The sequence below is a fragment of the Crocodylus siamensis genome, chromosome 12, assembly GCF_052110815.1.
Source record: "Crocodylus siamensis isolate JL-2025a chromosome 12, ASM5211081v1, whole genome shotgun sequence".
In the NCBI taxonomy this organism is placed as follows: Eukaryota; Metazoa; Chordata; order Crocodylia; family Crocodylidae; genus Crocodylus; species Crocodylus siamensis.
In genome coordinates, this window is record NC_143406.1 from 7,286,840 (window position 1) to 7,299,742 (window position 12,903).

Here is a 12,903-nt window from a genome sequence, read left to right on the forward strand (position 1 = left end):
TATCTCCAGGGGGGCTTGCAAAACAGGGCTGTGTAATTCTTCAAAGCAAGAAGAAGAGGGGCAACTCTTTTGAGTGCTTTCTGCCTCCACATTTTGACGGCATGTTATAGTGCAGCCCTGTTTGTGTTGTTTCCTTAAGGAAAACCTCTGTGCAAATGTATGTAGATATTCTTGCAGATAGATATGCATATGTGTGCAGACATGTATGTGTGTAAGCACATGTGTGTTTAAATGGGCATGAGTATGTGTGTGTGCGCTCATGCCACACCCATTGCTAAACACGACAGTCTAGCTAAAACAGTAAATGTCACCATTATTTCCTATAAAGAAAAATTAAACCAAATCCTTTGAATTAAGCTCTTTTTAGCATTAAAATCTCCCCTGGGAGTGCATAGTTATTGTCCCAACAATTAGCCCCTCTGGTAGCCAAGGTTTTTTTTGCATCATTTGCAGATTTTAACACCCAACTTTGGGACCTTTCTTCCAGGCAATGAAGTGCACACATTCAGTGTGAATATTGATCTATGTGCCACTCCACTAGCTCTTACTCTCTGCAGTACCAAATTGAGACCATCTGCCAGCACCTTCTGCCTGATCATGAGATAGTCTATGTATGATGTCACATCCTCTTATGCTGTGAATCAGGGGCACATAGAAAAGGGACTCTATCCCTTTAACTGTAAATTATGCATGCTTTGCTAACCTTGGGGGATTGTAGTTCTTTCAGCTTCTAGGATTTACAGATAAATGCAGCTGTGTTCACTGGCAAGGTCACAAGGAAGAATTTCCTGTGTCATATTCCTCTTTCTAATGCTGATGAAGTGGGAGAGCTCCACTGCTGTGGAGATCAGTGAGATTTCTGGGTCAGTTCCACAGGGATGTAGCAATTTAAACCCAAAATAGGCACAGGCAAGTGAAGTGGCACAGGGTTCCCTTTGCATCTGTTCAGGATCACAGGAATGAAATGGAAAAGGTTTATCATTTTATTGATTGGTATTTAGATGCTAGAAGGTGGCTTGTATCCAGGCACTCTAAACATCCTGGCCATAACTCAGATATACCACCATTGGTGCAGCAATGGAAGATGACTCCCAGGAAACCCACCTTAACCCCATTTTCCAATACACAGGGAAAAAGAGAAGAGCCTTGCTCAGGTGGCACAAAGGAGCTAGGACATCATGCATAATCCAGCCCTTTGCCTGTTTGCTAATGTACCTCATACCTTGACTACAGATAAACCAGATCCAGAAGGAGCAGGCAGGTCCATGCTACATTGAATCTGGCTGTAGGAGGGAACAGTTCCTCTGCTCCAAACCCAGCAGAAGTATTACCAGTACCCTGTGCCTGGCACTAGTCTTAGTTACTCCAGTACAGTGCTGTCTATGCTAACTGGTGCCATATTTATAAATGAGTTATTAACACTCTGGGACCTATTTTGCAGCTGTCATGGTAACATATTGTTCACGACACTGACAGCTGAAACCCCATAGAAACCTTCTGCTACATTTGAGAGTCTCTTTAGTGCTAATTACAGCACTTGTAAGACTTCCCAGACTTGCCCATGGGATCCAAGGAGAAGGCATTATATAACTGCATGCAATTCATTTTTTATTTTTAAAATGATGCTGTCCCAAGTCACTTGGCAGCCTCTTACACTCTGCTCCCTGATTTATTTTTATTTTCAATTGCAGAGGCATTGTTCATCTCCTGAGCCTTGATCCAGGACTAGCAGTCGGAAGAGTTTACTTTACTGCTTCTCGTGGCATTTAAACTCATCCACTGACCAAAGAGCTTTGCAGCAGTCCTGCACACATGATTTTGATAACTGGTATCTTGTGAACCACTACTGCTCCCTACAGAGTTCATTGCATAGTGCAGCTGAATGCTAGCTTGGCTTTATACCTCTTCCTGTATACTTTGTATCCTCTACCATCCCAGTCCTTGTGCCTTTTATGGGGAGAGACCATCTGTCTTTCTAAAATAAGGAGTAATTTTGTGATCAGGTTCCATGTGGAGTTAGTTGAAGAGCTACTAAGCATCTTTCATTTGTAATGTAAGGCAGGTCGACAAAGCTAAGAAGGCTTTAACCTGCTGCATGTTTCCCCATCGTTTGTAATAGGGATTAAAGCTGGGATTTTCCTGATCAAGGTTTCATTCTCCAGGCTGAGAGATGTTACAGCCTGCTCTTGAATCCCCTTGCTGGGCACCTGTCGATGGAGCACAAGGGTGGCAAAGCTCTAGACCCAGCGCAGTGTATTTTGCAGGCAGACGTTGCAGCTGTACAGCACATCTCAGGAGCGGTACGCTCATGTTATCACACGGTGGTGCTGTAGTGCTTCTCTGGCTGTGAAAACACAGGGAAGGCAGAACCAAAAAGGACATAAGGACTGTTTTTCCGTTCTGAGACCTAACTACATTGAGGGCCATGATGGGGGAGCCTGAATGGCAGCAGCCTCTTCTCTGAGGAGTCTCCAGGGCTCTCAGGCTGACACTGATGTTACTGAAACAGTTTCCTTTGTAAACCACAATATGGTATTAATAAATTTTAGGAGCAGGGTCCCTGGGCAGGCACTGTGCAAGCTGATTCCTTGGCTGGCTTAACAATGGCTAATGGGGAGTGATGTGCTATCAAACTGGAGCCCAAACATTAGCCATCCCGTGGCTTCCCATCTACTTGACTTTGAGCAATACTCAGCAGTTTTGACCACCTGCGCTTACATGCTGGGCAGCATCTTCAAATGACCCTAAGTCACTTAGAAGACAGAGCCTGAGCAGTTTAGCCAAGTCCTTTAAATGATCATCATCACCATCACCATCGTCGTCATCATTTCTAACATGGGTTCTACTTGGATTGCATTGCGAGGGGTACTGCTGACAGTATCTAGCTCCTGGGCTGATGCGGATTGCTGACATCCTTGTCTCTGTTCCCTTACAGATCAATGTGCTACAAGCTAAGAAGAAATTTGAAATACTGGATGCGGTAAGAGCTCTATTAAGTTGACCATATTGACGCTGCTGACTTCATGATATGCAGGCCTCGGTGTTGCATCCTGCATAGGCAAACACACTTGTGCGGCACCCATAGCATGGAGATAATGTAGTTTCTTTGACACCGGCAGGACAGCTGATGTGGGCTGCAGGGTGTTGTTACAATAGCAGATCATGAAAAAACAAAAGACACTCAGTGTACTGGAAGGTTGAGGGCTGTCAGGGATGAGTGATGCCGATGCTATTATCTCTGTGGGCTCACAGTGGGGCATGTAAGCTTAGCAAGGTCCGTGATATGAAGACAGGACAAGAAGGGAGTGCAGGAAGGCAGGAAGGGATGAGATGAAGTCTAGGGAGAGAGGTTATATAGCTAAGCCTTGGAAAGAGATGTTTAAGGGCAAAATTGACATGGTATATACTCCATGAGTGCTTATATAGCTATCATTGCCATGGTGCTGTAGCACCCTGCAGACAGTTCCCTTCCCTGCACAGTATTCCTGTTAGGGAGGATGTATTATTATCTCTATTTTACACAAGTGTTGAGAGAGCACATGACTTGCAGGGAGTCTGGGGCAGTACCAGGGGTAGCAGCTGGGTTCTGGTCTGGCTTATGAATCACAGAAACATACTATTTCTCGAGAAAGTATCTCCTTTGTGCTTAGCATGGAAAGGACCCTGCTGAAAATGGGATTTGTCTGGAGTGTAACCCCTTGGAAGCCCTCAGCATGACTACTGGGATTCATTTGGACCTGGGGGAGGGAGGGAGGAACTCGGTCTTCCAAAGATAGCTCCTTCCAAGAGAGCCGTCTCCACGCAGGCTGATGCTCTAGGCCAAAGCTGGGGCTGGCACTGCAGTGGTGTGAAAAGGTGGTCTGCACCTTAGGAGCTGGGATCTGCTGAGAGCTCATCTCTCTACTTCACATCTGACTCTGTGCTTTGTTTCCTACCCTCAGATGCTGTCTTTCATGCAAGCCCAGTACACTTTTTTCCAGCAGGGATACAGCCTTCTTCATGAACTTGATCCTTACATGAAGAAACTAGCCACTGAGGTGAGGAGGTTGCGGGGGCAGTGATCTTTCATATGTCCCTATTGTCAGCTTAGAAACCCTTTGCCATGAAAGACCTCCTCCTTTAAACCCAGGTGCCAGGTAGCTGCAGGAGAGCAATGCTCAGGAGCCTGTGTTTGCCAGCTATATGGCCACCACAGGGATCCTTCTGCCAAGAGGTCAACCTTAATTAAATCAGACTGGGTATGTCCTGCTCACTGAACCGAACCATCAGGTCCACAGTCCATCTGGGGCTGGGCAGACCTCCCAGACATAAAAGCATACCTCACCCTGGGGTTGTTTTGCATTATATCTTTCCTACCTCAAGATAGGATCTGGGATTGGAGACATCTCTGAGATCTGACTGGAGAAAGGATATTTCCCCCAGAGGGCCCATCTCCAGTCCTATTCTGAACTCAGTTGACGCTGGGACAGGACTGCAGGGGTTGAGAAGGCTGTGGGCTGGTGCAGAAGTGATTGGTAAAGTTTGCTCCCAGCTCTGTGCCTCAGCATCAAGTCTCAGAGCTTTAGGGTAAGGAGCTCCCATTAATCAGGGAGATGACAGAGCATTACACTGAATCCCTCGCTGTCGGATGAGCCAGGGTGGTGAGCTAAGTGCTGCGCCAGCCCTCAGTGCCCACCTGAATGCAGCTTCACTTCGCTCCATTGCTTCCGGCGACTAAGGTGATTGGGTGGGCGGACGTCTTCCCAAGGGAGGAGAAGCGGCAGCGATGGCCGCTGGCGTCCTAGTGGGAACGATCGGCTGAATTTCCCATCTCGTTTTCTCCTCCTTGCCTTCAGCTGGACCAGCTGGTGATTGACTCTGCTGTGGAGAAGAGGGAGATGGAGCACAAGCATGCACTGATTCAGCAGAGGGTGAGTCCTGGGCTGCAAGCTGGCATGAGGGGACCCAGGAGAGGACACAGCTTCCTATCAGACAGGGAGAACTGAGAGGTCGCAGCACCTCGGGAGGCCTGGCTGAGGCAGTCCTAACCAGCCTGGCAGTGCCGAGAGGGCAGCAGCTGCTGCAAGAGGGGTTAGCGATGTGACGGTAATGCCCCTGCAGGTGCTGAGATATGTCAGCATGGTTCAGCACCACATGATCAGGCATTAGATCCTGCTGCAACCATGTTGCAAAGCTCAGTTTGAAATGGGGGTGCAGTGAGCGGAGGGGCGGTAGGTCGTAGCAAGTGAATATGGGGCGCTCACAGCCAAGACTATCCTAGCTTGCGGACTGGGAGGATGACGTGGGATTTCAAGCAGAAAAGAATCAGGACTCTTTTCCCAGCTCTGTGGCTGACCCGTTTTAACCTTCTACCTGCCTCAGTTTCCCCTGCCCTGGGATGCTTCTTCCCCTCACTGGTGCCACTGTCTGGGAGACTCACTGAGGTCTCTGAGTGCATGGGGCTGTTCCCAGCACGTGTTATCATCATTCATTCCTGCATTAAAACAGTCTCAATAACCAGGCCAAGACCGTGCCATGAAACTGCCTTTGGGCTTGGAGAGCAGTTGCAGCTGGAGTCTGTCCCCCTCCTGCTCTTGCCCTTCTCTGCCTGTCCTTGGGTGAGTCGGAGTGAATTGGGAGGAGTGTCTGGTGAGGCCTGCAATCTGCAGCTGCTGCAGTGGCGGCCCAGCCCTCCTGACGCTTCCCTCTCTGCTCACACATCTGTCCAGCCAGCTTCCTTCTTCCCCCCGCCGCCTTTCCCCTCCGCCTTTCTCCGTGAGGGAGCCGCCGCGGCAGCTCGCCTCACTGCCCAGCTCCACCAGATGGTCAGCGCCCCCTTTTAAATCAGCTAGCTGACAAATGCATGCATGGAGCCATTTGTTCCCTGAGGGCTGAGCCGACTTCAGGGCCCGTTCTTCATTCACATGGAGATCACAGTTAGCTTAATGGGTTGTGAGAAGGGGAGGCAGGCTTTACTGCCACATCTCACTTCCCTCCCTTAGGAGGGATTCCCAGCTTCCAGGGAGGTTTCTTGCTTGCTAATCAGATTTCTCTACACCCTGCCCAATGGGGCAGAGCACAGCTATTTAAGCCATGTCTTCCAGACAGATGCAGGGATTTGAGGCACCAAGCTGACTTTCACAATACAATTGCATGAGGGGTGGGGAGAGGGAGAAAGAGGGGTACATGTGGCAGCGGATGGATGGACGCTGTGTTTGAAGTGAACCCCTTCAGCAGAGGGTCCATCAGAAACTGGCATTCGCTGTAAAAACTTCCTGCCTTTTTCAAAAGTTCACTCTCTACCTTTACTCTCTACCTTTTCCCAGCACCTCCCATCTGCAGATTTCAGAGTCCTTCCCAGACATGGATTGCTAAGGCTGACAAAGTCTCTGTGAGCTGCCAGTCAAAATGTTGTGACCCTAGAGATGCAGAAGTCTAAGTGACTAGTGCAGGGTCATGCACTGAGTCTGTGATGGGGAGGTTTCAATTCAAATGTGGCTGGACACCTGGGGGAAGTATCCTTCTTATGGCAAGGTCCTTCCTTGACTGGCCAGGACCTCAGAGGTCCATCTGATCTGAAAGACACCCCTTTCTAGCAGCTTCCAGTGTCTGCACAGATATACTTTTGTCCCACAGCAAGCCAAGGGAAAAACAACCTATTTCCAACAGTATATGCATGGCTCCCCTGAGATTCCTGCTGGAGTGGTGGTTTGCTGTTGATTAAGAGGGAAGAATTCCCTCCTGGGACTTAACAAGTTCGTTCTTTCCATTTTCCTTGAAAGTCTCCTTTTTGAGGGACAACTAGGATTATCCCTGTGACATGGCCAGAGCCCTGAGTAGTATGGCTTCAGAGGTAATTTCACCCTGTGTGTTACCTGGATCAAAAGTAGCTAGCAGAACAGGGAATAATATTTAACAGGGAGAACTTGGAGGTTGGGCCCGTCCAGGTCATTATGTCTCCAAGGAGGAGGGGGGTGGAGGAGATCCTTGGAGCGACATTCGAGGGACAGTTTCTAACACAAATCTGATGTTTTCCTTGGAAGAGGTATAGCCAGGAGATTGCAGAATTGTGGGGAGCCAGCAGGGTCTGCTTCTCTCTCACTCCCTGGGGCCCATGCAGATTGCTTCATTTGCACTTCCCAGAGGTGTGTGAATGAAGATGCCCAGCTAAAATTGAGACAAAACTTGATATTGATTTTTCTCCACGTGTGGGAGGAAGAGGGTTGTACAAGGCCTTTGACAGGCAGGGAAGGGAGAGTGCAGGACGTATCATCTGCAGAGGGGCCTCTTGAGGGATGTGTGAAGATAGATTCCTGTCTTTTGCTGCCCGAGCAATGTCTGGGCTCTGTGCTGAATGTCAGGCTGTGCTTCCTGTAGTCCCAGAGCAGGCTGAACTGGAAAGACTTCACATGAACCAGGCATTTTGAAGTGATACCGTGCCAAAGTCTGCTTGGTTTTGCGGATGTCTGAATGGCCCCATGGAAATCAATGCGTATGGCACATGTACCCCAGGGCAGTTGGAATCCCACTGTGCCATCTTCCATTCCCATTTATATCAAAGTAAATCCAGAGAAACTCATCTGCAGTCAGAGGAACATGGGACACAGGGCTGGAAGGCACCTTTAAGTTGTCAGATTCAGTCCCCAGCTGTTGCATGTAACCTTATCAGGGTTGTAGGCAACCATGTCATGTTTAGTCTCCATTGGCTTTGATACAGCCCAGGCTGTTCCAGCTGGAAGAACTCTTGATTCTTGGCCTGCCAGCTATTGTTTCTAGCTTTACACCAGGATTTTGAATAACTCATTCTCAACCAATTGTAGGGACAAAGGATCCCACAAGAAGGGATAAACCAGTCTGCCTCGGCCTCCATTTGCTTCTAGCACAGGTTTTCCTGTGGCCTTTGCAGAGTATATAACAGCTTCTGCCTTTGCAGCTAGTTCGTTGCTCTGCAATGCTAGGGAAAACCAAATCGAAAGCTGTTGCTTCATACTACTGCTGGAGCTTCAATACTGAGCTCCAAAAGCAGCTTCAGCCCTACCTTCTGGATTTGCATTCACATGTTCCTGGTCAGGGCCAAAATCAAACAGACCTGTCTGAGGCCTTCATGAGACACAGTTTTGGGGAAAATATGGCCCTTAAATCCTTTTACTCCTGAATGATGTCAAATGTGAACTGGGCAGAACTGTTAAGTAATGTATTTTTTCTCTTCTTTTCTCTCTCCATCACCAATTATGGATGTGCCTCCTCCAGACTCTCCTGCAGGTAAGTACACACACACTGTACTGTGGTGTCTTAAAGAGCTTGCTTGCTTCCTGTCATGAACTGTAGAAATAGTTGCGTAGAGTCACATCTGTCTCCTGCTTTTGGAAAGATGCTGGCAATTGGAGTTGATCATGGCCCTGCTCATCAGTGCACCAGCTCGTCACTTCTGGACACTTCATTTCCAAAGACAATTGCAGCTGAATTCAGTAGTTTCATCCTAATCCCTAGTGGACTTTCATTCACTAAATAAAACATCCATGGGGGTTTATCCCTATTCCAACTTTTGAGTCATTTTGAGGCATGATGAAATAGCAGGGGAGCCCTGAGCAGGGCTGAATTGAATCTATGTACACTAGGCATCTATCTACATCTCTAATAGCTTTAAAAGTCTAACTGTGCCTGACCGAAGTGAGGAGTGCTGCGATTCAGGAATGAGGTGCGTTGGGAGAGTTATGGGCCTGGAAGCTTTCCTAGCTGAGGTGGCCTGAGAAGAACTTAGGACTGCAATGATGAATGATGTGGTTAGTCAGGACTTCAGTACCACGTATAGAAGTATGGGCAAGATTTGCATGGTACATACCCATGTTCTTCCCGGGTCTCACCAGGCCTGCTCTATCTAGCACTACCACGAGCATGAGAATTGCAGGAGTGAGGAATACAGGACCACAGTGGATGTGTTTTGCCCTGATAATGAAGGTCTTGCCTACAAAGCGGAGTAAACTTCTTTCTACAGAGGTGGCTGCAGGAAGTGTGTCCACAAAAGGAGATAGTGCAGAGCAACTTGCTTCTCCTGATCTTCCCTCTCCGGAGGGATCGCAGGGCTCAGGACCATGGACACCTCCTCCTGTTCTTTTCACCTGTGCCCACCAAGCCTCTGCTCCCCCAGTGACAGCAGAGGTAGCTGAAAGGCAGCAGCGTGTCTGTCTGCTTCTTCCTGCTGAGTGAAAGAGTGTCCTCAGTCATGAAAGTCAATAATTAACCAGTCTGGGGCTCACCCTGCTCTGCATCAGCTGGAATGAGGAAGCACATCTTTCCCCGCTCCTCTTGCTCCACGGATCGCTCTGCTACAGCATGCACTTCTGCCTCCATAACCTTGTTGGTTCAATGCATTTTCTTTCACAAAAGAAACCTTGGAAACTTCTCAAAAGGACAGGGTGGGCGAAGCAGCTGGTGGATCTCCTGTTTGTGCTCTTGGAGCTCGGCAATCCTTCGATACTGCTGCTTCTTGCCCATCAGGGTGTTTCAGGGAAGACCGATGGGCTTGGGTCCCAGGTATACCAGTGTGCCAGGGGTATGGGGTGCAGTGCATGGGGAACCTCAGCTCATTAGCTAGGAAAGACATCAGTCTACAGGCCCTATATCCGAGTCAAAATCCAGACTTAAGTTCAGCAAGGAGAATCCTGCCTGTGTTGTATATGCCCAACAAAGGGCGTGCACCACTCTGTGGGGGCTTGGTGCTGGAAGAGAAGTGAGCTTGGCCACAAGGCCTTTTCCTGTTCATGAGCCATAGCACCTGCCATCATGGCCAGTGCCTGCATTTTGGCTGCCCTTGTACCCCCTTTTGGCACTGACATTGCAGAGAGCAGGCCCTGCACAAGACTGGCCATTGCTTATGGCAGCTCATCCTATCCCCTCAGTACAGGCAGATGAGCCAGTGAGGCTTTTTTCTTCTGGTGCACTCTGGTCCTCTTCCACAGGGGAAGACAACAGTGAGGCCAGGGAATTAAAGACCCTTTTCTGATGAGATTAAGGAAATGCCTTCAAAGTGAGATGATCTGCAGCTGAACTGAGTAGCAAAATGAGGGTGAGAAAGTCTGATGGCTCCTTTTAATCCACTGTGCAGCAGAGAAATTGGGCAGGATTTAACTTGGCAGCTTGCTGGCAGATGGTATTTGAGGACTAGTCATTCTCTCCAGGGCTGGAGCTACAGGCCCAGCTACAGACCACTCTGAGTCCTGTGGCATTAGTAGGAATTGCCAAATGGAAAGCAGGACAACAGGTAACACACCAGGGGGGAAATCTGGTGGCTAGAAGGATCCAAACTAGACCCCTTAGATCCTAGTTTTCCCTCCATATAGTTGGCCGAACTAAATTCCAAGAACCAAAAGTGTTTTGTCCTCTAAGATTTGTGTGTGGTACTAAAATGGGTAGTTTCATCCCACCTCTGGTTTCCTTCTGCAGTTGGGGAAAGCCCAGGTAGCTCACTTTGGAAATCAAACAACTGGAGGTGTGAACCTCAGCTCCTCACCCCAGTCCAAGTGAGAGAAGTTTGCATGGACAAACTTTGTTTAGCATCATCTTTATGGGTTGAGAAATCGAATTAGCTGCCTTTTAGCTGTGATGGGTCCAGCCCAGAGCTCCAGTCCCTAAACTCCACCAGCAGCAGCAGGATTCAAAATGTGAGTTTAGAAGCACGTCCGTATTTTGCTTCCTTCTGAAAATCCAGACTTGTAGTCAGGTGCAGCCCTGAGCACTGGAAACCCAGGCTTGATTTCCGTAGCATGAGTCCATTCCTGGTCTTCTTTGAAAGCAACACAAGAGACACACTGGAAATATTTGTGCCATCTGGGCCCCTTTTCTGAATCCCTGACAAGGTGTGCTGAACCATTCAGAGTCAAACCTAGAAACCCCGTTGTACCTGCCAGAACTTCCCTGTGGGCTGCAGGTGATGCTTCGGAGGTGCAGGAAGCAGGAACGGATTCAGGAAATGTAGAGAGGGGAGAAGCAGCAGCTGCGCAGGGCGTGGAGTTCATCGATCATTCCACATCCATCCAGGCAGTCATGCAGACTGGTGCTCCTCAGCAGGAACAAAATGTGGAGTGCTTTCTTGGCTTTCTTTTTGTAATGCTCTCTCTGGAGAACATCATGCCCCAGGAGCTGAAAGTGTAACAGAATTTGAAGGCTACTGACAAGTGTTCCCTGAGTATTGGCTTGTGCACGTGCTCCTTTTGCCTAATTGCCCTATGGGAGGTAGCGGGAGGAGTGGAGAAAAGGTGGGGGGGATTCATTTGTGAGCTTTCTGTTCCCAGGGGCATTACACAGAAGTGATGACTTCATCCAGTAATGCAGGGAGGGTCTCTCTAATGCAATGCATTTAAAATAAAGCACTTCACACAACTTCTCTGCTAAGCAGATGCCCAGGGGAAGGCTGTGGGGTTACTAGGGGTCAGGCTTAAAGGTGGGGAGGAGGCAGTTATTCAACACCAGATCTCAAGACACAGAATCATAGAAAATGAAGGTTGGCAGGGACCTCAGGAAGTCATCTAGTCCAACCCCCGGCTCAAAGCAGGATCAGCCCCAGCTAGATCATCCCAGCCAAGGCTTTGTCCAGCTGGGTCTTAAAAACCTTCAAGGATGGAGACTCTGCCACCTCTCCAGGTAACCTGTTCCAGTGCTTCACTACTCTCCTAGTAAGAGAGTTTTTTTCTAATCTCTAACCTAAATCTCCCTTGCTGCAACTTGAGCCCATTGCTCCTTCTTCTGTCATTGTCCCCACTGAGAACAGCCCAGCTCCATCTTTTGAACCCCCCTGCAGGTAGTTGAAGGCTGCTATTAAATCCCCTCTCAGTCTTCTCTTCTCCAGACTAAATAAGCCCAGCCTCTCCTCACAAGTCATGTCCTCCAGCCCCACAACCATTTTTGTTGCCCTTCACTGGACTCTGTCCAATTTGTCCACATCCTTTCTGTAGTGGCGGGGCAAAACTGGACACAGAATTGCCCACTGCCTTAGCTTCTTACGCAGGTCGCCTTGTGATAAACAGTGGAGCACCTATACTGGAGCTTAGGATGGGTCATTCTCCCCATCCTGCACTGTTATAGGGAGCCACACAATGTTACCCCCATGCTGAGCTAGAGAGAAACCCCAGATTTGATAGCCCTAGCCCAGTGCTTGCTCTGGGCAAACTTGACTTCCTTTTCAAGGTCACTGGTACCAGTAAGCTGGTGCCTGTGTATGCTTTGTGTGAAGGGACCAGCCTGTCTTCCTGGGCATCCGGGAAGTGCTGATAGCAGGTTGTGCTGAGAGTATTGTGGCTGCATTGGATGTAGATTTAAGTGAGGTAGGGAATAGGATATGGCCTACAGTGTACTAGATGCATTATGATTTTGATGCAGAAAACAGTCCAAAAATAGACCTTGGAACTGGGTGTCGAGAGAGGGGTTTGTTCTCAGCTGTCACTGAATTGCTGTCCCCTGCTCTAACCAGCTCTGTTCCTCAGTTTCCCTGCTTGTAAAGCAGAAAAGGTGATGCTTATCCACTTTTGTGCAAAGCTCTGATATCTGCAGATGAAGTGCAGTTAGAGGAGGCAGTTACTGCTTCATGTCTTTGCATATGCTGTGCTTAGGCTTGGATGCAAGAGAAAAATAGGATGGCATCATATCATAAGAGCCTCCAAACACTGCAGCAATGATGTGGGAGCCAGCTGTGGAGCCTGTCTGATTTATTCCCCACCCTTCTTCAAAGCTTTGGGCACCCATGATTGCACTTCACACTGGAAAGATAAGCGGCAATATCATTTATCCCCCTCCTGATACCTTCCCCAGCAATACAGTGCTAGGTGGGCTGTGGCAGGAGGAGAGGGAATCCAATCTTAAAATAATATGCTATGGGCCTGCCTTGGGGATAGCTGTAATGATGGTGCTGTACTACTTGAATTACCCATG

General features: G+C 48.6%; 1 protein-coding gene across 1 annotated transcript in view; it reads left to right on the top strand.

Moving 5' to 3' along the window:
- Nucleotides 1-12,903, top strand: part of ACAP3 (ArfGAP with coiled-coil, ankyrin repeat and PH domains 3) — a 149,283-nt gene that overhangs the window by 103,390 nt on the left and 32,990 nt on the right. Inside the window, exons 7-10 of the mRNA XM_090023669.1 lie at nt 2,936-2,980; nt 3,942-4,037; nt 4,836-4,910; nt 8,230-8,241. Of these exons, the coding sequence (XP_089879795.1) occupies nt 2,936-2,980; nt 3,942-4,037; nt 4,836-4,910; nt 8,230-8,241 (228 nt within the window). The remainder of the gene's footprint in view (nt 1-2,935; nt 2,981-3,941; nt 4,038-4,835; nt 4,911-8,229; nt 8,242-12,903) is intronic.